The sequence below is a fragment of the Mustela putorius genome, unplaced genomic scaffold, assembly GCF_011764305.1.
Source record: "Mustela putorius furo isolate JIRA1106 unplaced genomic scaffold, ASM1176430v1.1 tig00003863_pilon_pilon_pilon, whole genome shotgun sequence".
NCBI lineage: Eukaryota > Metazoa > Chordata > Mammalia > Carnivora > Mustelidae > Mustela > Mustela putorius.
Window position 1 is genome coordinate 19,837,165 of NW_025422015.1, and position 27,411 is coordinate 19,864,575.

Below are 27,411 nucleotides of genomic sequence, written 5' to 3' on the forward strand. Positions count from 1 at the left end.
CTATATCAACCTCTTACTATATACTTGAAATCATGTACTACAAGCATGCAAACTTTTCAACTCTCATTCCACCCTGGCCACATAACTGGAATTTGCAATTTGCATGGATCCTTAAAGATGCCAAACGTATTCAAACCTCAGGGGTTTTGCAGTAATTGTTAATATTTTCATGTGGAATAGTCTTCCCTCAATATTCTCACTTTCATTCAAGTCTCTCATCAGATGTCAGATAGAGGTCTTCCCTGACCAAAAAGCACCCATGCCCTCACTGCTCTCACCTCGTATCCTACTTTATTCTGCTTCACGGTACTCATCATTATATTATATCTTACAGTTGAGATGACTACTACTACAGATTCAAGTTCAATATATAAATCTTGAGCATAGGACAAATGTTGGAGCTAGAGATGTAATTTTCCTTAGATATGAAAGGCATTTGAAGGCTGTGGGTTTGAATGAAATTATCTACAGAGTGAGTATAAATCACTCAAGGACTAAGGTCCAAGAGAACAATGTGAATTTAAATTTTTATTACCATTTTTCATTTATGGAAAATATCATATGCCCATTATGCATAAGAGATAAATGTTTACTGAATACTGTAACATATAAATGAATTGGATATTTCTCCTTAAAACTTCTGTTACTTTTCAAGTTTCACCCTTTCTTTGTCATATGTCACATTATCAAATGAGAAAGCTATAAAGTCTGGAAGGATAAAATTTAACAAAGAGCCAAATTAAACTTCAATTAAAAGATATTATCAAATTTCATACACAAGTGGCTGAGAAACACTAAACTGAGTTTATTCTGCATTTAACTATCTTTCACCACCACCTTATCCATCAATTCAGCTTTTTCAATTAACCTCCTACGAAAAATGACTTCCCTATCACATGGCATGCTCAAGTTCCAAAGCAGTATTAGGCACTTTATTAACCTTCTTAGCAGATATCTTCATTCCTTTATTTAGGTGACGATGGCAAGACTGATGAACTTGAAAATCTTTAATTGTAGGTCATTGCAATTTTTAATTGAATTTAATTCATCTCAACTTAGTTTCTAGAACTAAGAGCTAATGATAATTTACTGAGGTATACTGGCATCGAATTTTTAGAGCTTAGAGCCTTCATATACATTCATAATTTTCATAATAAATGTATAAGATCTATATCTCAACATCATTTGGTTTATAAAAGCCAGTGAAAACACACTGTCCTTTGTAATATTAATCTCAGTAAGGTTAAAAGCAAGTTATCAATGCTTTTATTTTAAATAATACAGGTCTAACAAAAACTAAAATTAATACTGTCCAGGTTAGGATATGAACCATATTATTTTCAGCAATTTATTCATAAAGAATACCAACTATTTTGGCTAAATAAAGAGGGGTATTAACATATACTACAAAAATCACAACATACATATTATAGCATCATACATATCATACATCATTCATGTAACCAAGAAACTATATATATATAAATATTTTTAAAGATTTATTTATTCGAGAGAGAGAAAGTGAGAGAGAGTGGGGTGAGGGCTAAAGGGAGAGAGGAACTTAAGCAGACTCCAAGCTGAAAGCAGAGTCTGACGCGGGGCTCAATCTCAAGACCCTGAGATCATGACTTGAGCTGAAACTGAGAGTCTGACACTTAACCATATGTGCCACCCAGCAGCCCCTAAAAAATTATATTTGAATAAGTATACGCCACGTATAAATGTCTCCTTCTTCATTTAAAATAAATTGAGAGAACAATCAAATTCTAGTAGCCTTTGAATTCTTTGCTGAGTCCTGGAGATGGGGAATATCCAAAAGCTGACACTTCAGGGGAGGAGGGGCCACTTCTACAAGGCTCAGTGTTGTATTCAGTACAACTGGCACATGGTAATGTGCTCATAAACTATCTGTATAGAGAATATGTTTTAGTATATGATTCATAGCACTATAAAATTAGTCTATGCAGCATACATACCAAAATTTAGATACTTACTCCAACATCACGCTTATAAATTACATTTGCTCCCTCCAAAGCAATCTTCCTTAAGTTCAAATGACATCTTGTTCTAAAAACACAGACTACATTTGTAATTAGAATGTCCAATGCAACATCACTGTCTGCATCCATTGGGGTAGTTTAAAAACTTAGCTTCCCACCACGAAGATCACATCCTGAGAAATAAAACAAAATAAAGTAATTAAATATTCTGTTAATTTATTTTTCACAAATAATCCTGAAAATAAAAATATAAGGAATTATTTATTTTTTAAATGCTACTCAAAGCAAATCATGTTCCTTTTGTTCCCCATTAAAGTCATTTTTAAAAAGGTAACAAACATGTCATATAAAATCTTTCAAAATTTGGGACTAACTTGTATTCCTTACAATTAATAAGGAACTTTTACATGCCTGGAGCCTACCAGACTCATCTCCTGCTCCTTGCCTTTACAACGACTATGTTTCAGGTGTAGCACAGTTATGGCAATTCTCCAAATATACCAAGTTCAAGGGCTGGACTTTGTGGTCCCAATGTCCAATCATTAATGGTACTATAAACCACCTCATACAACTTGCAAGGGTTTAAAAAAAAAAAAAAGGACCCACTTTTCCTCTATTTTAGGTAATTGGCTTACTTAAAGGAGAAATATTAATTACATTTGTTAACAGATTTTTCTCATTTACCAGTCATTCATTCAATATTTACTTATCAAATATCTTCCATATAGTGAGGACACCAGAGGATGAAAACGAGTAAGACAAAATCTTTTGTCTTCAAGGAGCTCTGGCAAACAGCACAGCACAATTTTTGTCAAGATTTCAGTCTTCCAAAATGTACCTTTCAAAACTATGAGATGAGCATTTCTATAAACAATCAAAAGTGAGCCATAGTTTTTACTACGTATACGACCCTTATCCAGCTAAAAAATGCTCTTGGGCTAGGATTCTATGTTTATTTATTTATTTGAGACAGTGCACATGAACACGCATGGGAGAGGCAGAGAGTCTCAAGCAGACCCCGCGGAGCCTATGTGGGACTTGATCTCACAACACTGAGATCATGACCTAAGCCCAAACCAAGAGTCCAAAGCTCAACTGACTGAGCCATCCAGGTGTCCTTGATTTCCACTTCTTACAAAATAAGTAACAGTAATTCAGCTTAACTAACACGCAAAGAGAAAACCGGAAAATACTAATATTACCATTATAATGACCTTTAAAGAGTCGTTGAAACTGCAATATGAAAAACCAGTATTCTTTATAAGGATTCAAATTATTATGTGATGAAAATAATGCAGATGCCCAGAGTCCCAACGAAGAAAATTCAAGCTTGTTTTCCTGTCTTTTATTTAGTATCTGATAGAACACAAGTCAGACCCAGCCTTCTAGCACCTCTCTGGGACGATGGAGCATTCAGCTCTGTGGACCACTTCTATCTAAGCCTCATCAGGTTCTCTCATGATTATGTTCCCTTCAATCTGCTTATCTTCTTATTTTGTTGTTTTCTGTTTGTCTGGGCAACCTCAAATAATTTTTATGTGCAAGGAGTGGGGCAGGGGTAGCAGTGGATAGCTATATGGGTAGACAGATGCATAAAGAGGACAGAGGCAGTTATCAATACTGATCTTAAACCGTGGGATCAATAACTGACTTATCACTTAACCAGTTATGAGAATGCGACAAGTTATGCAATCTCTCTGGGCCTCGGTCTTCTCATTTGCAGCATGAAATACAGTGCCCTACCACAAAGTGTTGTAGGGATTACAGAGAAGGTATTAAAAGTACTTAGCCCACATATCTGGTAACAATAACACAAAAGTGATGTTACTATAGATCAAGTAAGTTTAAATCAGCAGGCAGAGCAGAGATACCTTAGTATCATTTCCCACTATTCTATTAGAACCCAGATATTGAGCCACCTAGACCTCACCATGTCTCCTATGTTGCTAATAAAAACTCTGCACTAACCGTGAGGTGAAGCAGCTCTTAGCTGCTCACCTCAACACCCATCCCATCCTTCCTTCACAGTGAACAGAACCCAACAGAATCTAGCTGGGTATACTGTGGGAGAAATGAATACTCAACACACTTCCAAGGCTCCCTGCTAACGGATATAGCCCAGAGGCCACATGGCCCTGTCATGGTTAATGAAATGTAAAATGAAATGGTTTTGTGTCTTTTGGGAAGAAAAGACTGCTTAGAGTGATCAAACTAAGCCAGCAAAGACCCCGTTGTGCTTTTCTACCCTTCTTCACTTTTATTGCCTGGAGTCTGGATGTGAGAGGTGGAGCTCAAACAGGCATCTGGGATCATGAAACTATGTGATAAGGACAGTGGAACAGGAAGGAAGACCGAAGATGCCTGAATGGCCGATACAGTGAGACTCCTTATTATCACTGCACTTCCTAATTCCAGACTTGATGACTGTGAGAGAAAAATCAATTTCCATACCAACCCCCACACATTTTAGACTTTTGTTATATGCTGCCAAACCTAATCCTAATGGATATACATCCCATGAGAGAGGCTACAGAAAGCACTACTTAAAGAGAAACTATGAAGACACTATGTCAAATTTACTGTTTCACACAGATTTTTTTTACATCAAACAGGTTAAAACAAATTAAGGGGAGAATACAAAGGCAATATATAGGGTAAAAATAAGACTGGGTATAAAACAAACCTTGGTGAATGCAAAGGAGCCTCAAAATTAATACAAAATAGGTGATTATGTCTGTACTTTAGCAACTTAGATTCTAAAAATGAGGTTGCAGGCATAGTTCATCTTAAGCTGTTCAATGTTCATATTTTACGTGAATATAATCTGGCAAGAAGCCTCAGAAAATACTATTGCTCTCATAGGTTTTAAATCAAGGATATAACATTAAGTCAGTACTTAAAAAAGAAAGCGGCATCCTACATTTTTGAAGCATTACAAACAACTGAATGGTGAAAAGTTCAAAGCTTTCCCTCTGAGATCCCTCTGAGATCAAGAATCAAGGATGCGTACTCTCACGACTTGTATTCAACATAGTATTGGAAATCCTAGCCAGCATAATTAGGCAAGAAAAAGAAAATGCATCCAAAATGGAAAGGAAAGAAGTAAAATTGTCACTTCTTGTGGATGACAGGATGTTAAATACAGAAAACCCTAAAGACTCCACCAAAACAGCTATTGCTAATAAATGGATTCAATAAAGTTGCAAGACACAAAATCAATATATAAAATCTGTTCTGTTTCTATATGTTAGCAATGAGCTATCAGAAAGAGAAATTTTTAAAAACTCACTTTATAACTGCATCAAAAAGAATAAAATACCCAGGAATAAATTTAAGCAAGGAGGTGAAAGACCAATATACTGAAAACTGTAAGACACTGATGAAAGAAACCGAAAAATAAGTAAATGGATATACCATACTCAATTGAAAGAATTAATATTATTAAAATGTCTATGCCGCCACAAAACAATCTACAGATTCAATGCAATCTCTATCAAAACTCTATTGGTATTTTTCAAAGAAATAGAATGAACAATTCTAAAATTTGTATGGGACCATAAAAGCAATCTTGAGAAAGAACAAAGCTGGAATCTGATTTCAAACTATATTACAAAGCTACAGTAATCAAAATAAAATGATGCTGATATAAAAACAACAAAACAAAATAGAGTTTGGAAATAAAACTCATGCCTATATAGTCCACTGATTTATGAAAAAGGAGATGAAAATATACAATGGGGAAAAGACAGTCTCTTCAATAAGTAGTGTTAGGAAAACCGGACAGCCATATTCAAAAGAATAAAACTACACTATCATATACCATACACAAAAATTAATTCAAAACGGATTAGAGACTTAAATGCAAAAGCTGGGAATTATAATACTAGAGGAAAACAGGTGGTAAACTCCTTGATGCCAGTCTTTGCACTGAATTTTTGGATCTAACTTTATTTTTTTTAAGTTTATTTATTTATCTATTTACTTATTTGATAGAGGGGAAGAGAGAGAGAGAGAGACTGTGCCCACAGGCTGGGGAAGGGGCAGAGCGAGTGGGAGAAGCAGACTCCCTCTGAGCAAGGAGCTGGGCCTGGGGCTCAATCCCAGGGCCCCAAGATCAGGACCTGAGCCAAAGTCAAATGCTTAACCAACTGAGCCCCTGATTTTTGGATCTAACTTTATAAGCAAAGGCAACCAAAGCAAAAATAAACAAGTGGGAGATACACCAACCTAAAGAGCTTTTGCTTGCAAACAAAATGGAAAGGCAACCTATAGAATGGGAGAAAACAGTTGCAAATCATATACCCAATAAGAGGTAAATATCCAAAAAATATAAAGAACTCCTATAACTCAACAGTAAAAACCAATAATACGATTAAAAAATGGGTAGAGGAATTGAAGAGACATTTTTCCAAAAAAGACATACTGATGGTCAACAGGCACATGAAAAGATATTCAATGCCACTAATCATCAGGGAAATGCAAAATCAACCACAATGAGATATCACTGCATATGTGTCAGAAAGGGTGTTAATAACCAAAAAATAACAAATGTTGGTGAGGATGTGGAGAAAATGGAACCCCTGTGCACTGTTGGTGGGAATGTCTATTGGTGCAGCTTCTATGGAAAACAGTATGGAGGTTCCTCAAAAAATTAAAAACAGAACTACCATATGATCCAGCAATTCTGCTTTTGGATATTCACCTGAAGAAAATAAAAATGTTAAATTGAAAAGATATATGCACCCTATCTTCATCACAGTATTATTTACAACAGCCAAGATACAGAAACAACTCAGTGTCCCTCAGTGACTGAATGGATAAAAAAAAAGATGTGGAATAGGTATATATACAATGAAATACTTCTCAGCCATAAAAAAGAATGAAATCTTGCAGTTTGTTACAACATGGATGAATCCCGAAAACATTATGCTATGTGAAATTAATCAGACAAAAATTTCATTTATATGTGGAATCTAAAAAAACAAAACAAATAACTAAAAAATACAGAGAAGAAACTGGTAGTTGTCAGAAGGGAAGGCAGGGGTTGGGATGGGTGATATGCAAGGGGATTAAGAGGTACAAACTTCCAGGTATAAAATAAATAATTCACTGGGGTTAAAAGTACAGCACAGAGAATATTAGTCAATAATACTGCAGTAACTTTGTATAGTGACAGATGGTAACTACATTTATCATCATAAGCAATTTGTAATGCATATAAATGGGGAATCACTATGTTGTACACCTCAAACTAATATAATATTGTATATGTCAACTATACTGCAATTAAAGAGGAGGTTAAAAACAAGAAATACCTATTGGAAAATAAGAAAGGAAACATAAATGACTTAAGCATTTGATCCAAGAAATCAAGTACATAACAATCACAAATATATAAGGAAGAAAATAATAAAACTAAAAAAGTAAACATGGTAGAAATAAATATTCAACTCAAATCTTAAGATTCTAATAGTTTTTTTATATGAGTATCAATAATTTTCCATTTTTTGTGTACAGTGTAGTAAAACACATATATTAGTTACTATAAGAAAAATAAAGCTAATTCTATTTTGATTTCAATTATTATCAATAACTTTCTCACTGCCCATTGTTTAATCAGGTGTTCTGTCCTGTGTCTCAGGTAAATGCCTACTATGAGTTGTCAAATATTTTCTTCTAATAAAAAGCAAAGTTCAAAACTACCTGTCCTAACTTCAGGAAATGCTATATTTTTAGCTTTTTATTAAATGCATTATAATTGTGGTCAAAAGTACAAACTTCTGGTATATAAGTAAGTCCTGGGGATATAATGTACATCCTGGTGACTAGAGTTAACACTACTGTATCCTGTATTTAAAAGCTGATAAGAGGTTTTAAAACTTCTCATGACAAGAAATTTGCAACTATGTGTGGTGATGAATGTTAATGACATAGTGTGGTGATTATTTTGCAACTCATACATACATTGAATCATTAAGTTGTATACCTGAAACATAATGTTACATGTCAATTGTATCTCAATAAAAACTTTTAAGTCAGTCTTAGAAAAAAATGCATCATAGAAGTGGAAGCAGCTTCTTCCTCACTCAACGATTTTAGGGATCAGAACAAATTTATGTTTTAGGTTTTCTGACTTTCAAGCAGTATTTAAAAACAGTACTCAGCGAACCATCACAAACTGCAACCTTAAAGCATTACTTGGAAAACACCGCCACCTCCTGGCTCTTAAGACAAAGTGCATCAAAGACTACAGGTACACCTTGCCAATATTGTGGATTCGGTTCCAGACCACCATAATAAAGTGAAGAACTCAATAAAGCAAGTCAAAAAAATTTTCTGGTTCCTCAGTGTATATAAAAGTTGTGTTTGCACCATATTGTAGTCTATTAAGTGTGCAACAGCATTATGTTTACAAAAATCACTATATGTACCTTATTTAAAAAGTACTTTATCGAGGGCGAAGGGGGGTAGGGTTATGGACATTGGGGAGGGTATGTGCTTTGGTGAGTGCTGTGAAGTGCGTAAACCTGGCGATTCACAGACCTGTACCCCTGGGGATAAAAATATATGTTTATAAAAAAATAAAAAATTAAAATAATAATAATAATAAATAAATAAATATTTGCTTCACCTAGGGGGGAAAAAAGTACTTTATTGCTAAAAAATGCTAACCATCATTTGAGCTTTTAGCAAGTCAATCTTTTTCCTGGTGGAGGGTCTTGCCTTGATGTTGAAAGCTGCTGACTGATCTGGTGATGACTGCAGAAGGTTGGAGTTGTGGCAATTTCTTAAAATAAGACACTAATGAAATTTGCCAGATGGACTGGATCTTCCTTTTACAAAGAGTTTCTTTATAGCATGGGATACTGTTTGACAGCACTGGGCCACTGTTAGAATTTCTTTCAAAATAGAGTCAATCCTCTCAATCTACTAAACCTACTACTTCATCAACTAAGTGTATGTAAGATCCTACCTAAGTCCTTTGCTGTCGCTTCAAAATCTTCACAGCCTCTTCGCCAGGTATAGACTGCATGTCAAGAAAACTTTTTTGCTCATATGTAAGAAGCAACTCCTCATCCATTCAAGTTTGCTCATGAGGTTGCAGCAATTCAGTCCCATCTTCAGGCTCCACTTCTAATTCTCATTTCTCTGGCTTTTCCTACCACAGCTGCAATCACTTCCTCCATGGAAGTCCTGAGTCCCTCATCATCCATGAGGGTGGACAAACAGGGTCTTCCGAACTCCTGTTAATCTGGGTATTTTGATCTCTTCCCACGAATCACAAATGTTCTTAATGGCATCTAGAATGGTGAGTCCTTTCCAGAAGGTTTTCAATTTCGTTTGCCCAGATCTACCAGAGGGATCACTATCTGTGGCAGCTTTAACCCTATGGAAATGTATTTCTTAAAAAGTAAGATGTGCAAGTTGAAATGAGTCCTTGATCCATGGACTGCAGAACGGCTGCTGTGTTAGCGGGCATGAGAATAACATTAATTTCATTGTATGTCTCCATCAGAACTCTTGGGTGACCAGGTGCATTGTCAATGAACAGTAATATTTTGAAAGGGATCTTTCTTTCTGATTCCTCAACAGCGGGCATAAAATAGTCAGTAAACCATGTTGTAAACAGATGTGCTGTCAGCCAAGTTTTGCTGCTACATTTCTAGAGCACAGGCAGAGTAGCTTTAGCACAATTCTTATAGGCTCTCGGACAATCAGAATGGTGAATGAGCACTGGCTTCAACTGCAAGTCACCAGCTGCATTAGCCCTTAACAAAAGAGCCTATTCTTTGAAGCCAGGCATGGACTTCTCCTCTCCAGCTATGAAAGCCTTAGATGGCATTTTCTTCAATCTATATTTAAACTCTGTTGTACAGTACAGCCAGCCTCATGAGTGAGGTCAGCTGGATCTTCCGGGGAGCACTTGAGCTTCTTCACCAACACCTGCTGCTTCACCCTGCACTTCTCTGTCATGGAGATGGTGTCTTCCCTTAGACCTCATGCACTGACCTCTACGAGCTTCAAACTTCCTTCAGCAGCTTCCTTAGCTCTCTAGTCTTCACAGGCTTGAAGAGAGTTAGGGCCTTGCTCTGAATTAGTCTTTGGCTAAAGGGAATCTGGTGCCTGGTTTGATCTTCTATCCAGACCACTCGAATTTTCTCCATATCAGCAAGAATGCACACATTCATTTGTGTGTTTACTGGAGTAGCACCCTTAATTTCCTTCAAGAAATTTTCCTTTGCATCCACAACTTGACTACCTGGCACAAGAGACCTAACTTTTGGCCTACCTCAGCTTTTGACATGCCTTTCTCACTAAGTGTAATCGTATCTGGCTTTTGATTTAAAGTGAGAGCTGTGTATTTCTTCCCTTCACTTGAACACTTAAAGGCCTAGTTTCAATATTGTTGTGTCTCAGGGAATGGGGGGTGTGAGAAGAGATAGAGGAAAGACCAGTTGGTGGAACAGTCGGACATGCACAATATTTCCTAAGTTTGCCATCTTACATGGGTATACTTTGTGGTGCCCCAAAACAATTATGGAGGTACATCCAAGATCACTGATCAACATAACAAATATAGTAATAATGAGTTAAGTCTGAAATACTGAGAGACTTATCAGAGTGCTGGAAAGATGGTGCCACTAGATTTGCTTGGTGCAGGGCTGTCAGAAGCCTTCCGCTTGCCAAACACACAGTATCTGTGAAGTGCAATAAATCCAGTTATGTCTGCACTTCATTTTTATATCTTCCACGCCAGGAAAGATATTTAAACTGAAAAGGCTACAATAAACATTGTCATCAAAACAAGGCAAAAATACCCCTAAAATCCAGTAAAAAGCCAAAAGAACCTAAAAAGCCAAAATAAACCTGAGGATATAGAAAAGTAGATTCTAGCCACTTCAAGTGCATTCGAGTAGCATCTGAGGTTACTGAGGGAGGGGCCTCCAACGCTCTAACCACAGAATTACCATCCATGATTTGAGGAATGGCATAAGTAGGGGAAGAAGGAATATAGAGCAATTTGCAAACAACTCGAACCCTCATGGTCTCCTGGAAATTGGTCTTTTCTACAAGCGAAGCAAGCCATCCAAGTAATCTCTTATTCTTTTTTTTTTTTTTAAAGATTTTATTTATTTATTTGACAGACAGAGATCACAAGTAGGCAGAGAGGCAGGCAGAGAGAGAGAGGAGGAAGCAGGCTCCCTGCTGAGCAGAGAACCCGATGCGGGACTCGATCCCAGGACCCTGAGATCATGACCTGAGCTGAAGGCAGCGGCTTAACCCACTGAGCCACCCAGGTGCCCCGTAATCTCTTATTCTTTATGAAGCTCTCAAAATAGCACATTAGGAAGTAGACATTTTGTGCCCAGATTCAAACAGATTACTTAACAGTCTCTCAACACATGCCTGTGACCAAGCTAACATTTAGCCTTCTAAAAGACAGTGTTTTTTCACATCTGTTTAATAGCACAGGAGATCCCTTACTTATTTTCCTCTTCTGGAAATCGGTGGTATCATTGCAACCTCTCAAGGTGCTTTTAGGATTAAATACAGTTATGTATGTCCAGTACATAGCATACAGTATGTGTTCATTAAATGGGAGCTATTACTGTTTGATGGATTCACAGGTAGTTGAATTTTATGGTCAGATAGTATTATTTAATGAACTGATACAAAACCTTAGAACAGTCAAATTAACAGATGGAAAGAGTTGAGATCTCAACAGATTAGGCAGGGATCAGCAAACTATTGCCAATGGGCCAGTGGCTATTTTGTAAAAAATAGTTTTATTGGAACATGCCATGCTCAAGTATTTACCTAATGGCTATGTGACACAGCTGAGCAGTTATGAGGAAGACCAAATGACCTGCAAGTCTAAAATAGATACTGTCTAGGCCTTAAAAAAAAAAAAAAAAAAAAAAAAAAAAAAAAAAGGTTTCTCAATTCCTGGGCTAGCACAATGAGGCAGTATCAATAAAATAAAATGTAACACTGACAAATTTTAAAGCCCACATTTTTATTAAGATAAACAAAATATCTGCTTGTCATGGTCCTTGACTGAAGGCTGGTTTGAACAAACCAGCTGGAAGAAATATCTGAGAGCAACCAGAATGGATCTGAGTGGTAGATGATATTGGGGCATTACTATTCACTTGTTACATGGAATGATAGAGTGCTGATGGAGACAAATATGCTTATATCTTAAAGATGCATACTAAAATATTCATGGAAGCATGCCATGTATATAACTTACATTAAAATACATGAATTTTTCATTGTCTGAACTATGAGTAACACTAGATTTGGGTATGGTTTCAGATGGCCCCCTAGATGTTGGCACCTTCCCACAGGAATCAAACAAATTGGGACGACCTACTCTGAGGTACAGAACAGATATGGATAGTAGATATAATTGTATTTTAGAACCAAAAAATACTGTGCTACTATTTAATCTCAACAACTGTTAAAACTAGGGGATAGATATGGGGGTGCCCATTATACTATTCTCCCTACAATTCTATCTGAAAAGTCTTTAATAAAAATACTTTACATCACACTAGGTCATACTAAGCCAACATGAAATTGTAATCACTTCGAAAACAAACAAATGAAAGAGGGGTTAGATAGGAGTGTCCAGAGCAAAGGACGTGCGATAGCCTTTTTTTTGTGACTGAAACATCTAGAATGTCCTAACATTATCATTTAAAGAGGGCAATGATAACCAGATATCCAGAGGAAAGTAGAATGGTATGAAATATAAAAATAGTGTGTGAGGAAAGTCTCAGGACATTTAGCACAGGAAAGAAAAGACAGCAGTTGTTCTCAAATACCTGAATAAAAAGGAACCTGAGAGAACTAGTTAAAGTCACATAGAAGATCTCTCAAAGCTACACCAATAAACAAGTACCTGCAAAGCAGTAGGCTCTGCAGAACAGAAGTGTCGAGACAAGGGGCAATGGGGCTAGAGAATTAACCAACAGTTAGGAATGTTACAGGAGTCTTCCATTCAGTGGATGAAGAGATTAGGTGGTTTCTAAAATCCCATCTAATTTTAAAATCCCAGATTCTAACATCGTAGAAGCAGACATGCTATAGACACACTTAGGAATTATACACTAAATTCCGATTTTAGTTCTAAAGCTATTATGTTAGTTTAGTTAAATTAACATCCCAATTCTCAACTTACCATTTTCCCTTCAACATTCATTTGTGTTCAAAGGGGCAGTAAGGAAGACAGGTGTTAGTTAGCACCACTAAGGGGCAAAGCATAGGCACATGACCCAAACCCCAGTCCTTCACTCGTGTGGCAGCGTGCCATTCCATCAGAAGGACATCATCATGCATGGCACAAAAACTTAGATTTTAGGGGGCCATTCTTAGGGTTGGCATTTTTGTGTTCTATCCGCAGGAAGAAAATTTTACTAACAGTAGTCCTGGCCTCAAAAATGCTTGTACTTTCCAAAGGAAAGGAGTATATATTACGCCACCTGTATTACATAAAACATTTAACCAAATACTCAAGTATGAAGCAAAAAGTATCTGATATACAAAACCATTATCATATTAAGTTAAACAGAGAGTTAAAGCATCTTCATTACTTTTGCCTCTACCTACTATCTATGACTTAGTCTAAATACCAATTCTGAAGACCAGTAAGCAAGTAGCATTCATGTAAACAGCTTGCATCAAAATGAACTGTTAAATTTTTTAAAATCCATATTAAGAAAACTAAAAAAATACTGTTTTTTTTTTCTTCCGGAAATTAACTAACAACAACTGGGGCTTTGTCAGCAACTATCTACTTTAAAAAATAGTTAAGGAAAAAATATTATGCTTCGGTCAATAAAAATATTTGTAATGGTGCCTAAAAGGTAGTGGAAGAAAATTTAAACAATGCTGATTTTCTGAATGAGTGCTTAGTAAAAGATATGCCAATGGTTTACACTCTTGTGAAAAAGTTTCAGTTAAAAAGATATTTTGTGATTTAAGAATACTGGGGTGTCTGGGTGGTGCAGTTGGTTAAGCATCCAAACCTTTGGTTTCAGCTCAGGTCCTGATCTCAGGGTTGTGAGATCGAGCACCGAACTGGGTTCTACATTTAGTGCAGAGTCTGCTTGAGATTCTCTCCCCCTCACCCTCTACCCCTCCTGCTCATTCTCGCTCTCAGTCTCTAAAATATATACCATGATCCCAGGGTCCTGGGACAGAGCCCTGCCCAGTGGTGATCCTGCTTCTCCCTCTTCCTCTGGCCCTCCCTCTGCTTGTGCAGTCTCTCTAATAAATAAAAACTTTAAAAAATATATATGTATATAAATACATCTTTAAAAAATAATCTAATATCCATCTCATATTAATGTTTAAACAGTAGCCTGCTTGAATTTCACTATTTCATTATGTACTAAAACCTACTTATAAAGAAAACCTGGATCCTCAGGGAAGCTATGTGACAGTGGACTCGCTCTGAACTGTTTGTTCTACACTTATTTGTAAAATGTACACAACACCATTTACTCATCACATGATTGTTTTGAAGAATTAATGAGCACCTCACAAATCATAAGCTCAATTAAAGTAATGCCATATGAGTCAATGCTAATATTAACTTATGTATTATTACAGAAAAGAAGAGAAATAATGTATTTTACTGAATACAACTTGAAATTTGGGGAATCAAACTCAAAAGATGAGATATCAGGTGCATCAATTCCTTATTTTAGATCCATTTCTTTCTTTCTTTCAGATTTGAGAGAGAGAGAGAGAGAAAGAGAAAGAGAAAGGCATACAAGCAGGGGGAGAGGCGGGGGAGAGAATTCAAGACTCTCCACTGAGCATGGAGCCCTATGGCAGGGCACAGGGCTCGATCTCAGGATCTGTGAGATCATGACCTGCACCTAAACTGAGTCAGACGCTTAACCGACTGAGCCACCCAGGCACACACTGGAGAGATTTCTTAGTATTTCAAATAAATGGTCTTAATGCATCATTTTTAGGTAAGATAGCATGTCATTTTCTGATTACATAAAAAATACTCAGAGAAAAGTCATTCACAGTTCTACCAAAGTGATCATTTTTTCCTATGCTCGTATAGGCACATTTCTAGGCTGCTGAATCCTTTTACTTATCTGTATATTAAACAAGATTGAGATCACATGTATATGCGGTCATGTCTACTGAACGAAGTATTTTGTCAAAGTCTTTGGCAATCTGAGATATGAGACAAAGCAAAATTAAATTAACTGGTGAGGGTGAACTTCTTAAATACTAATGAGGGTGAACTTAAAAAGTATTGCTCCTCATATTTACTCTGTGTTAACTGTCTCGGATCCCTTGTTCATTTTCCTTCTGAGATTCCTTACTGATTTATGCAAGTTCTTACATGTTAAAGAATATTAACCTTTTGCCTGCTTATACTATTTCTTCTGCTAAAATTCTATTTGTTCTATAGCTCAGCATCACCTTCAATCAATTCTATAACAATGAACTAGAAATCTAAGCATTAGGCCTCCTGCTAGGGGACGGGGCTCCAGCAAGAAACAAGACCTTGTAGAGGGAATAGCAGGTATTCTCAGCTGTGAAGTGAGCTGAGAGTATGAACTAGTCATACATGAAGAAGGGCCCGCATGGCTAGAGTGGAAAGTATGGCAAAAGATCAGGCTGCGAATGCAGGGAGGGGTCAAATCATGCCTTCTGGGCTATATTAAGGATTTTCACATTCATCCCAAGAGTAAGGGGGAACTAGAAAGAAGCAAGAAATGACATGACGTATTTGCTTTTTAAAAATATATCACTGGCACTTTTGTAATGGGAGAATGGACTGGATGATAAGAATGGGCAGGAAACTCAGTCAGGGTCTAGTGGAACAGTCCTGGTGAGAGAGGACAGCAGTGGAGAACAGGATGGATGAAGATGAAAAGTAGACAGAAGACTGACATTATGGGAGATGAGGGAACAGAGCTTTGTGGCTGATATGGGGAAAAGAAAACGGGATGACTCCAGGTTTGTGGCCTAAGATACTATGTACTGAGACAGAAACACTGGAGGGAGAGTAGGCTGCAGGAGATAGGACAAGGAGGAGGAGTAAGGATTCTTTTGGGGAAATGTTGAATTGAAGGAACCCGTGAGACATCCAAAGGGAGGTCCAGAGCAGACAACCAGATAAGAGATCATCACTCAGGACAGTTCAGTCCAGATTACAGGTAAAAATTGGAAAACCCTAGTATAGAAGGTAACTAAAACCATGATGGGTAAAAAAAGAAATTAAAGGAACTAAGACATCTCATCCCTAAGACCAAGCGAGGATATCCCTACTCTTGAGTCCCATTACCATGTTGCTATGTAAAACACTATCCCAGCATTTTCCCACACTACAATAAAATTTCTTATTTATTTATGTTTCCTTGATAGACAACAGACTCCTCAGAGACATGATCAAATCTCATTTATTTTTGTACCAAGCCTTAGCACAGGTCCTGAGATACTAAACACATTCCAAAAAATGTCTGCAAGAGCTTAACAGTTTGAGATCAAAAAGCAGTATATACACACTCACTCATTCTCTCTCTCTCTCTCTCACACACCCTAAAGTTTAAGAGCTTAGATTCTGCAGTAGATCACTTGGGTTAAATCCAGACTCTATCATTTACCAGTAGTGTCATGTTAGGCAAGTTATTTAATGCCTCTGTGCTTCAATATCCTGATCTATAAAAAAGAGGTAGGTAATAGAACCTATCACAGAGTGTTGCAAAAGATGATGTTTCATGCATAACACTTAGTACAGTACTTGCACATGGTAAGCATTCATATTTAGCTATTCTCATTGCTACAATTATAATCTCCTTGCTTCATCTTCCATGAATAGAGAAATGCTCAAAAATGGAAAGGATTTCCAATTATTCGTTGTGGTCCTGAAGCTCTGGAACACAAAAACAGATCATGTTCCTTCAAGTCTAAAAGCAAGGGGGTAAAAACAAGGAATATAATTTTGATGTTATCTAGTAAGCAAAATTAGTATTTCAAAAAATAAGTTTAGCATTTTTTTTTAAAGATTTTATTTATTTATCAGAGAGAGAGGGAGAAAGCGAGCACAGGCAGACAGAGAGGCAGGCAGAGGCAGAGGGAGAAGCAGGCTCCCTGCTGAGCAAGGAGCCCGATGTGGGACTCGATCCCAGGACGCTGGGATCATGACCTGAGCCGAAGGCAGCTGCTTAACCAACTGAGCCACCCAGGTGTCCCAAATTTAGCATTTTTTAAATCCCCAGTAATTACAAAACCATTTCAAACCAAGTGTTGACTGTGTGGGGTTTGGGGCAGAGGGAGAGGGATTAGGAGAGAAAGGGAATAGGAAGAGAGAGAGAAAAAGAAACTGACCAAGTTTATTATGTATAGGTAGGTCTAGCTGTTCCCTGTGTTAGCTAGGTACAGCAAAAACAGACAGAAGAGTGATATTTAAAAGTCAAATTGTAACACAACTGTTTATCATATTCATTTCTAAGTGTAAATTTATTATGTTCATTTTATTTTATTTGTAAGGCATCAATTTTCTCTAGCAGGTCTTACATGTCTGTATTTTCCCATATTATGGGCTATCATTTTAAAAACCAGTTAGTTTATCACTTTATAGAGAATCTTGATATTTGTCCTAACTTATGCCCATAAATAGCTATAATTTCTGAGACTAATTAAGCCATTACCTGATAATAAGCTAATACAAGTGCATACTTTTAGAAAGGTTATTTTTTTCTTTGTAAGTGTACATGTTAACTCACCAGGTGGCTAACAAACCAAATAACCCCTCTTTCAGCTTGGTTGGTATTAGGGTTGACAACGCATCAAGTTCAAACTTCTCTGTATTCTGCTTTTTATTCAGGGGTGTGAATACAGGGTGCAAACTCGAATGCTGACAGCTCTTCAAGAATTTAATCAAGAGAAAGAACGGCCAGGTGAAAACACAACATGTACAATTTTCTATTTTGGCAGTTTCCTTGCAACTGCTTTTACAGGTTTACCCCTCATGTAAACCATGTGCTCTTGTGCAGACAACCCACCTAAGGTCTATGCCATGCATGACCACCATTTTAAGAAAAGAAAGGTAAGTCAGCTGGTGGGAAAATAGTATACAGAGTGCAAACTTTCTGGCTAAAAAATAGTTTTTACTATTTAGTAAAAAAAAAAAAAAGTAACATACTTAAATAAAAGCAAACAGGATTAGAGAATGAATACTAATTCCACATGTAAGCACCATTAAGAATTCCTTATTTTTCTCAGAGCTGTCAGGTTGTTTTTTTTTTTTTTCTTAAATTTATTTGACAGACAGAGATCACAAGTAGGCAGAGAGGCAGGCAGAGAGAGAGGAAGGAAAGCAGGCTCCCTGCTGAACAGAGAGCCCGATGCAGGGCTCGATCCTAGGACCCTGGGATCATGACCTGAGCTGAAAGCAGAGGCTTTAACCCACTGAGCCACCCAGGTGCCCCAGCTGTCAGGTTTTTAATTGAAGGGGGGCTGCATCACTCAAAAACAGTATGGAGAATGGAGCTGAAGAGTAGAAGAAAATTCTAACTTTTTTAAACTGGAAATTAAGATCTTTGAGAAAGTAAAAAAAAATTTAAAACAGCACAATATTAAGCTGAGTAATTAGATAACATACAAGTAAAAGAAAGGATTCTTATATAGAACATAAAACAAAAGCGATAACGAAATTTTCTGATTGGAACACCAGTTCTTAACTATTAAGAAAAAGATAAAACAAACAAAATGAAAACTATGAAAAGCCTCAATGCCCCGAGATATTGTTTAACTAACCTTCATGGGGCTCTAATTTTTTAAAACCTTTCTGAGTTGTTTCTAATGGGCAGCCAGTAGAGAGCCACTGGGCTGAAACGCCACAATAGGTCATCAAAATAATGGAATTTCCCTTTCAGCAGGTCCTTAAAATGGGCTCTATTCTCAGATCAGGACTGTTTATCATTAAAGAACATCAAGACTTCTGCACACTGTTTACCGTGCATTGTTTCCTTAACTGGATTCACGCATGAAACCTTTACAGTCTGCCTTGTCCTCTGCATGCTATGAGATGTTTACGAATGTGTGGCTCACCTCTGAATCTGATGTCACAGCTGAAACTCCCTCCTACTGGGCCTCTCCAGAAAATAAAACACTAGGCACTCCTGATTCTCAAAATTCTCCTTCACCATCCCCTATTTATTGGCTTCTGAGGCACCCTTCCTACATTCTCCTTCCATCTCAAATACTTCTGTCTCCTCCTTAAACTTGAAGACCTTCACTGAAATCCACGACAGTCCTGAAAAGCTCATCAACAGGTTCCAGAGGTGAGGGACCCCTTGAAATTGTATACATAAAAATTTGGGTGCATATATGAGGAGGCCCCCTTTTTTCCCCCCCATATTCTCAATGGATTTAAGATCCCTGAAGGTTATAAATCACTCCCATAAATCCTTTTTTTTCTTTAAGCTTTCCAGGCTTCAACTGCTGTCTCTGAGCTTATGGCTCCTACATCAATCCTAACCTATCAGAGATCTGAATCCATATTTCTAACTGGCTGTTCGGCATATTCATTAAATTAAACCAACATATGCGAAATTAATCAGTTCCCTCAGAAATACTTGGGGTTTCTTAACTCCCACTTTCAGTCAATGGAGCCACCCTCCAACACTCACACACCTGAGTCAGAGATTTCAGAATCATCCTTCAGCTCTTCTTTTTCTCTTCCACCCCATGAATTTTTTATCTAGCTTCTTTTCTGCATCCAAAGCATTGGCACTTTATTTTAGGCTTTCTCATGTTCTTATGGCTACAGCCTTCTAACGGAGCTCTGCCTGCAATCCCCGTGATCCAGTCCATCTACCAAATAAGCTGCCAGAATTATCTTCCTAATTGTGCCACAGCCCTGCTTAAAAAGTCTCTTGGCTCTCTTGCACGAACAAAACAGAACCTCGCTTGGTTGGCTTGGAATGCAGTGAGCTCCAAGTCCCCAATTTACATTTTGTAATTAATCTTCCACTTCCAACACCCTTTAACAATCTCAACTTTCTACCATTTCTCCTGCAATAGCAGACCTTTTCCTAATTTTGTATTTGCTTACGATGCCCTTTCCTCACTGCTTCAAGAGACTCATACTTTTAATTGGATTCACTGAACATGCAACTGATGTGAACCAAGCACCGTGGCTAGACACTGGAATTACAGCTCGGAACAAAATGGTCAGGTAAGGCACCTTCACAGCAGCTGCAGAATCTGACAACAAACAGACACGCAACTAAAACAATGAGAGAATGTGATTTAAGTTATGAAAGAAATAAGATGACAAAAGAGAAACTCTATGGGGAATGATGCAGGCAGGCTTCTTACCTTACTCAGAGAAGACAAATTATTAAAATCAGATCTTGTGGAATAAGTAAGGAGCCAGTCATGAAACTCTGAGAGAGGGAATCCAAGCAGAGGGTGCTGCAAAGGTACTGTCTGTATCATACACTGTGTGCAAGACTGTAGGCACCACTCTCCTTGAAGACAACCATTTAATACAAACATGTGTCCTTAGAATTTGGCTTCGCTGGCAAATGGTCATTGACTCAATAAAGAGTTGCTAAATTAAGTGAATAAGAACAACTGAAAGAGAGAATGGTGGGGCTGGGGAATAAGTAGGAAGGGCAGACATCTTCCATGATTACAAGTAAGCTCTTAGTCTCCCCCAAACCACTCCAGTTCTCTAGCAGCATCCTATTATTTCCTTATTTACCTTGTCGCTATGTTCTGCTTAGTGCTCATACAGCTAACAAGTTATTCTTGGTTTTCGTTTAGATCCCCAAATCCTGAAAAGTAATTGTGTTTTAGGAACTTTTACAAATACAGGAACATGTTTCTGATGTTAAGGAAAGAACTGTTTTAATTGAAACATACATACGGATCCTCAGCGTTTTTGATATATATATTCCCTTCCCTGTCACCCGAGAGTTACACTCTCCATTGTAACCCCAAGGGTCCTTACTCATCCGTATCCTAAATTCATTCCAGGATAGCTGGTCAGAGACTAGCTAACAGGTCAGTTACTTTTAACACACATCAATTATCAATTGAATGGGTATGGGTATGATAATGAAGCCATCCTTCCTCTCTTTAGGAAGTGAGAGTAAGGATAAGTAACACAAGACAACTTAAGAATGTAACTTCAGGGGCACCTGAGCGGCTCAGTGCCTTAAGCCTCTGCCTTAGTCGGGTTGTGATCTCAGGGTCCTGGGATTGAGCCCCACATCGGGCTCTCTGCTCAGCAGGGAGTCTGCTTCTCCCCGCCTCTCTGTCTACCTCTCTGCCTACTTGTGATCTCTGTTTGTCAAATAAATAAAATCTTTTTAAAAAAAGAATGTAACTTCAAACATTTGATACTCTTTCAATTTAACAGGCCCCAAACAAAAAGACTAGAAAGAGTGAATTAAAAGGCACACTTTCTTAATGGACACACTAATTAAACAATTATCCAAGCAGTACTGTATTATGCACTAAAGCAGAAATTTCAAGATCACTAGTCAGCCGGAGGTTTTTTCCGCTATACTGACATCAAGATTTACATTAACAATATACTGCTGAGAAGCTGATAAACATATTATTCACATGGCTTTATAAGTTATACACTGTTGAGCTCTGTCATATACCTTACTCTAGGTCCCCCATTAAAAAAAAGGAGTAGAGAACTGCATTAGGAAATCTGGTGTACCTTTGAGATTAGCATACCAAGTTCATGCTGAGGAAGGTCTAATGAACAGGTGAATATGCCTTCATCTTGATTGTGCCTTCCACATCTACCCTAATGTGACACAAGCAGGGATTCTGGGATATGGTCAACCCATGAGCAATTAAAGGATGCTCATTACAACGTCACTAGGTTACACATGCATACAATAACTGGAAATAGCCAAGAAGCTCACTGGCTCACTGTAGCCATAAGCTGTTAAGGGGCAAAAAAAAAAAAACAAAAAAAAAAAACGCTTTGTTGCTCAACCAAGTATGTGGGAAATTTAAAAAAATGAGAGGGTTCTTTTTCCATAAAAGCTTCAGGTTTCGTGAATCTTAGCTAAGGTTCAAATAATGATAGGTTCTATAAATGTTGACCATAGTCATAACCAAATTCCCATCTTCATATTTGAACCTCTGGATTACACATTAGCTTTATTGTTTTTGTATCTCAAGGGCAGCAACACCTATCCCTGAGAAAGTTTGGTAGAAAGAACTCTAAGGAAACATTAACAATGTGTCAGTCAAACTTTTATTTCAAAACAGGCTTTTATTCTGGGCAATACTGACACCTTAGAGACCTATTTTTGTAAAAATTTCCCACTTTCGTCCTTCGAATATCTAAAGCTAAAGGATATAGGTTAAGTGTGTATGTATATATCAATATTCTATATCCATATCTATAAAGATATCAGTAAAATAGCCATGACCATTTCTTTGCTTATTTTTCAGATCCACAATTCATGAAGGCTATAGGAATAATGTTAACAGTACTCTATCAATACAAAATCTATCTGGCCAATGTAATGACTACGCAACTAAATCAGCAAGATCAACTAAACTTCATTCTCTTTAAACAGGAAAACAAAAGCCACATCTCCAAATACAAGCATACTGGCCAATTTTCTTAGTATAAAGCCCAACTAAAACAAACAAAAACAGCACAGCATGGAAGAAAGAGTTATAAAACTCTACTCCTGTACATTTGAAGTAAAACACATTTTTTTTTTTTTTAAAGATTTTATTTATTTATTTTACAGAGAGAGATCACAAGTAGGCAGAGAGGCAGGCAGAGAGAGAGAGAGGAGGAAGCAGGCTCCTGCTGAGCAGAGAGCCCGATGCGGGACTCGATCCCAGGACCCTGAGATCATGACCTGAGCCGAAGGCAGCGGCTTAACCCACTGAGCCCCCAGGCGCCCTAAAACACATTTTTAATAGCATGTTTCTGTAACACACATTTTATAAAAATATTCTATCAACTAAATCCAAGAGCTGGATATTAGCCAAAACGGGAAAGAACAGTTTGCCATTCAGTGTATAAATGAAACTGTCAGCAGTTTCAAATGCCCATATAACTGAACTAAAACACTTGGATTTAACTATGAAAAGTTAACCTTTCCGATAACCCCCTAAACAAAGCCACCATGATCAAGTTATTCCCCTGATTAGGTAAGCCTCAGTATATGGTGCCAGCCTTACCATAAACAAATACTGCTCCAATCGTATGCAGTCACTCTTGAGCCACCTGAATCACTGGAGCAGAGCAGCAGTTTCAGCTACTTCTAAAATTACAAGAAAGCTACTATGTAGAACATTTATGGTGACACAGAAAACTCAAGTTAAATGGCTTGACAAAGACACCAACAAGTTTCAAGTTTACCACCATTTCAGGTTATACGAGCAAAAATAGTGCCCTCTAAAGAAAGACGAATTCTGCTAAATGAAACCATTGGGTCTATTCCCTTTATTCAGAAGCACCATATAGCAAAATAAGCGGTCGAGTCCACAGGGTAATAGCATTTCAATAGCTGCAATGTGGTGCCAGACCAGGCTTTGTTGGCCTTCCTTTTCCAAGAAACAGAGATGTCTCTTTTTACTTAGTCCATCTGCCCTAAGTGATAACCAGATGCCTGTGTGATACTTCAAAATTTAAAAAGTGCTTTCTTCCCCGCCAAAACCAAATGGCAGAGATGAGTCCAACAGTCAGTGATTGCAAATCAAGAATTCCAATGCTTTAACAGAAAGTCCCCAGAGGGAAGAAACAAAGCATACAGCCGGTTCATCTTTAATGTGCTGCCTAATACCGCTGCTGGGAGGACCAGCTCGTAGTTTTTTAGCTCACTATGCTGAGCATTGTTCTGGTACTTTACACTTAGCTCTCACAGCAACCCCCACAGGCATGGTGCTAGTATTAACCCCATAACGCGGTTGAGGTTTTTGATAAAAAATGTTCTGCCTCACAATGAAAAGACCTCTAATTGATGGGCAAAAGGAGGTTAGCACATGATTCTTTGGAACTATTTAACTAATAAAAAATTTCCGACTTAAAATACTAAGGGTCACCCACACATGTCCTAAGAAAACACAACATTGACTCTGATTTGCAGTACTCTTGCTTGAATGAATTCCGTGTGGTCAAAGTTGCCAGCCAAACTTTTGTGCTGCATTTTCTTGGTGAAATTTTAAACAGTTTCACTATTGACTCCTACATGAAGGCCAATTTGAACTGTCCCCAAAATCACCTTAGTGTATTTTTTTAAACATTTAATAGGATCCCTAGCAGCATGTCTCACATACAATACAAGCCATTTAAACCAAACTTTGAATTTTATCACCAGTTGCAAGATGAAACCAGATGAATACAATTTCTGATATACCTGATTATTTTTCATTTATGACATACCTCTGGAATCGTGGTTTTTCCACAATTACACATACATACATTCCATCTCCCTACCTAATAAAAGACTGTATCAAAAGTCAAATTTGCGTCTATGGCCTGGAAAGACCTCAAACATGCATATACTCTTTCTCCTTTTTGAAACTTCCCAAGGTGGTATTCAGGGGACAAGAGAAAAGACTGCATCTACTCTAGGCAGTAAACCATTATTTTTATTGTCTGAATTGGTTTCAAAACAAAAACAAAAAACATGCCCTAATCATGTCAGAGAAATTTTTGCTGCTTTTAACTTGTAGCCAGCATAAAAAAGTTGAAATTTTAGGCATCAAGAATTAGATTACTAATTAGATTAGATGTCTGAAAGACTGCCCTCATCTACCAGAGAGCTTCCTGAAGTGAAAGAAAAATAAATAAATAAATATATATATATATATATCCTTTTATTAGCATGTTAATCTTCAAACATGCACACACACTTACATGACATTAATACACAACAGGATGCCAACTCACAGTCCTGATCCTCAACAAACCTCTAATTTAGCAGGCATGACGAAATCTGTACACCAACAGCACCAGGCAGTACGTAACAAAGGATTTAAAATTCAGATTTGTGTGTCATGTTTTGGTATTCAGGTACAGTGTTTCTCTGCTATCTATAAGGTCACAAAAAACACCTGAAGAGAAACATCTTTCATCCTGGTGTCCATACCTGATTTGGCATCAGGCATCTTGAAGGTGCAACAGATATGAATATAAATTTCAGGAAATCCTTGTTTTTCAATTCAAATGTCACAACACAGCTAAATTTTCAAAGCACTACAAGTTTTCAGTTAGAGACACTGTAGAAATACTCTACTATAAATTCTTCTAAAATCAATATAATTTTATTTTTCAAAGCAATAATAATTTCATCACATGGTCGATGATGCAACAGGAGGAAATCAATCATCAGATTATTACAGACCTCCTTCACCTAAAAACACTGATACCCACTCAACTAGATTATACAACATTTATTTTAAATGATGTGATAGATTGTAAGAAATAACACTCTCAAAAATTCAGTTGCATATTTCACATGTATTTGTTCTACTTTAAAGCAAATTCTGCACATTTTATATACGTATATAGTAGTTCTCCTTCATCTGTGGCAGATATGTTCCAAGATCCCTAGTGGATGCCTGAAACTGTAATACCAAACCTTATATATACTAAGTTTTCCTACAGAATTATGATAAAGTTTAATTTATAAATTAAGCACAGAAAGGGATTAACAATAATAAAACAGAACTGTAACAATAAAAGCTACGTAAATGTGGTCTTTCTCTCTCCCAAAATATCTTCATGTACTGTACTTACCCTTCTTTTTGTGATAATGTGAGATGATAAAATGTCTGTGTGTTGAGATGAAGTGAGATGAATGATGTAGGTACTATGACCTAGTGTTAATCTACTATTAACATTTTGAGGACCATCTGCTTCCAGACCATGGTTGACCAAGGATAACTGAAACCATGGGAAGCAAAACCACAGATAAACAGGGAACTACCATATATCCACAAAAATTTTGAGACAAAAATTTTCCACATAAAGAAAAACTTGTGGAAATCACTGAAATTGTTTCCTCAAATTTGGGAAAATGTAATTTTAGTCAAATATTCACATGCAAAATAATCAGAAATGACTGATGTTACGGAAACTTTTTTAGAATAAGAATTATGAAAATCTTAGGTTCAATTAAAAGCACACAGTAAAATCTACAATACTGTCTTACCTTTAAAAAAGTGACTATGTCTAGAGTTTTAATACTACCCTTTGAACTTCTAAAAACACCTTTAATTCGGCAAAGTTACAACATTTTGTACATGCCTTATTTCAATACAGTCTTTTGAGTCTCAGCATGAGGCTCTTAACCTGTTGTATTGCACAAACAGAATGAATACAGACATGTGGCATGACCACTCCAATTCTCCAAGTAAAGGGGAGGGATACAGAAGGAAAATACAACAAAGTAACATTAATGGAAAAGATATATAGGCGAACCACATATGTTGAAAAATCCATAAGAAACAAATAATACAAATAGCACAAAAAATCATTTTGATTGAGACATGATTAAATAAGGAGAGAAACTAAAACACCACCGAACACTGAAAATGTTATAGTAAAGAGCAGGGAATGCAGAAACTGGGACTGTTACTAAAGATGGAAGATAGGGCTTGACCCCCACTCTAACACAGAAGGGACAGAGGTGAACACAAATAGGTCTGGGTTAAGTCAGCATGATGGCAACCCTGAGATTGAGGAAATATACTAAGTTTCATAGGCACTATAAAAATCTTGGGACACAACAGCCAACAGCTTCGAGTGTGGTCATCCCCCAGGATATCCTTCACAGAAGAACAGCTTTGTGAAAAGATTAAACAACAATCCTTGATTCTTTAACCTAAAGGTGACAATACTGTGTTTTTCCACTGAGGAGTCCTAAAATGCAATTTTAAGTTTCCCAATGTTTATACTTCCCATTAAAGGAAACTGCCCACCTCTTTGCACATCCGTGAACTTCCTTTAACAAGAGACACTGAACCTCAATTCATCTCAATTCCATGAAAATGCCTGAGTTAAAAGCTCTATTCCGGTACCAGTCAACCAATGAAGAACACTCAGTAGCAGACCATTACAGTTTCTGATTTTGAAGGCAGAGAATATGAAAAGAGGGGGCTGACGATAAGGATGACACATTTTAAGACAAGCCAGACTTAACAAAAAAAAAAAAAAAAAAAGTGGGAGAGAAACAGAGGCTGTGGTTGACATAATTGCTTCTATGACTTATCAGTTTTATTTTCATCTTTAATCCTCGATTTAATAAAAAGAGCTTTATTCTCACTGGACACAAAAATTATATTCTCTAATAGGTATATGTAGCCTTTTCAGTATGCCATAGGGAAACCTCAGTTACTGACCTGGAATGATTTGGGAAGGTAT

At 37.1% G+C, this 27,411-nt stretch overlaps 1 protein-coding gene across 3 annotated transcripts in view; it reads right to left on the reverse strand.

Annotated features, from left to right (window-relative positions):
• The window catches only part of TBPL1 (TATA-box binding protein like 1), a 36,944-nt gene that overhangs the window by 6,981 nt on the left and 2,552 nt on the right, over positions 1-27,411 (reverse strand). For 2 of the 3 annotated variants that reach the window (XM_004740237.3, XM_004740235.3), the window contains exon 2: positions 1,995-2,173. In XM_004740237.3, the coding sequence (XP_004740294.1) occupies positions 1,995-2,129 (135 nt within the window). In that variant the 5' untranslated portion in view covers positions 2,130-2,173. Of the gene's footprint in view, positions 1-1,994; positions 2,174-23,222; positions 23,306-27,411 lie in introns of all 3 variants that reach the window. The other variant, XM_004740236.3, reaches the window with a different exon arrangement.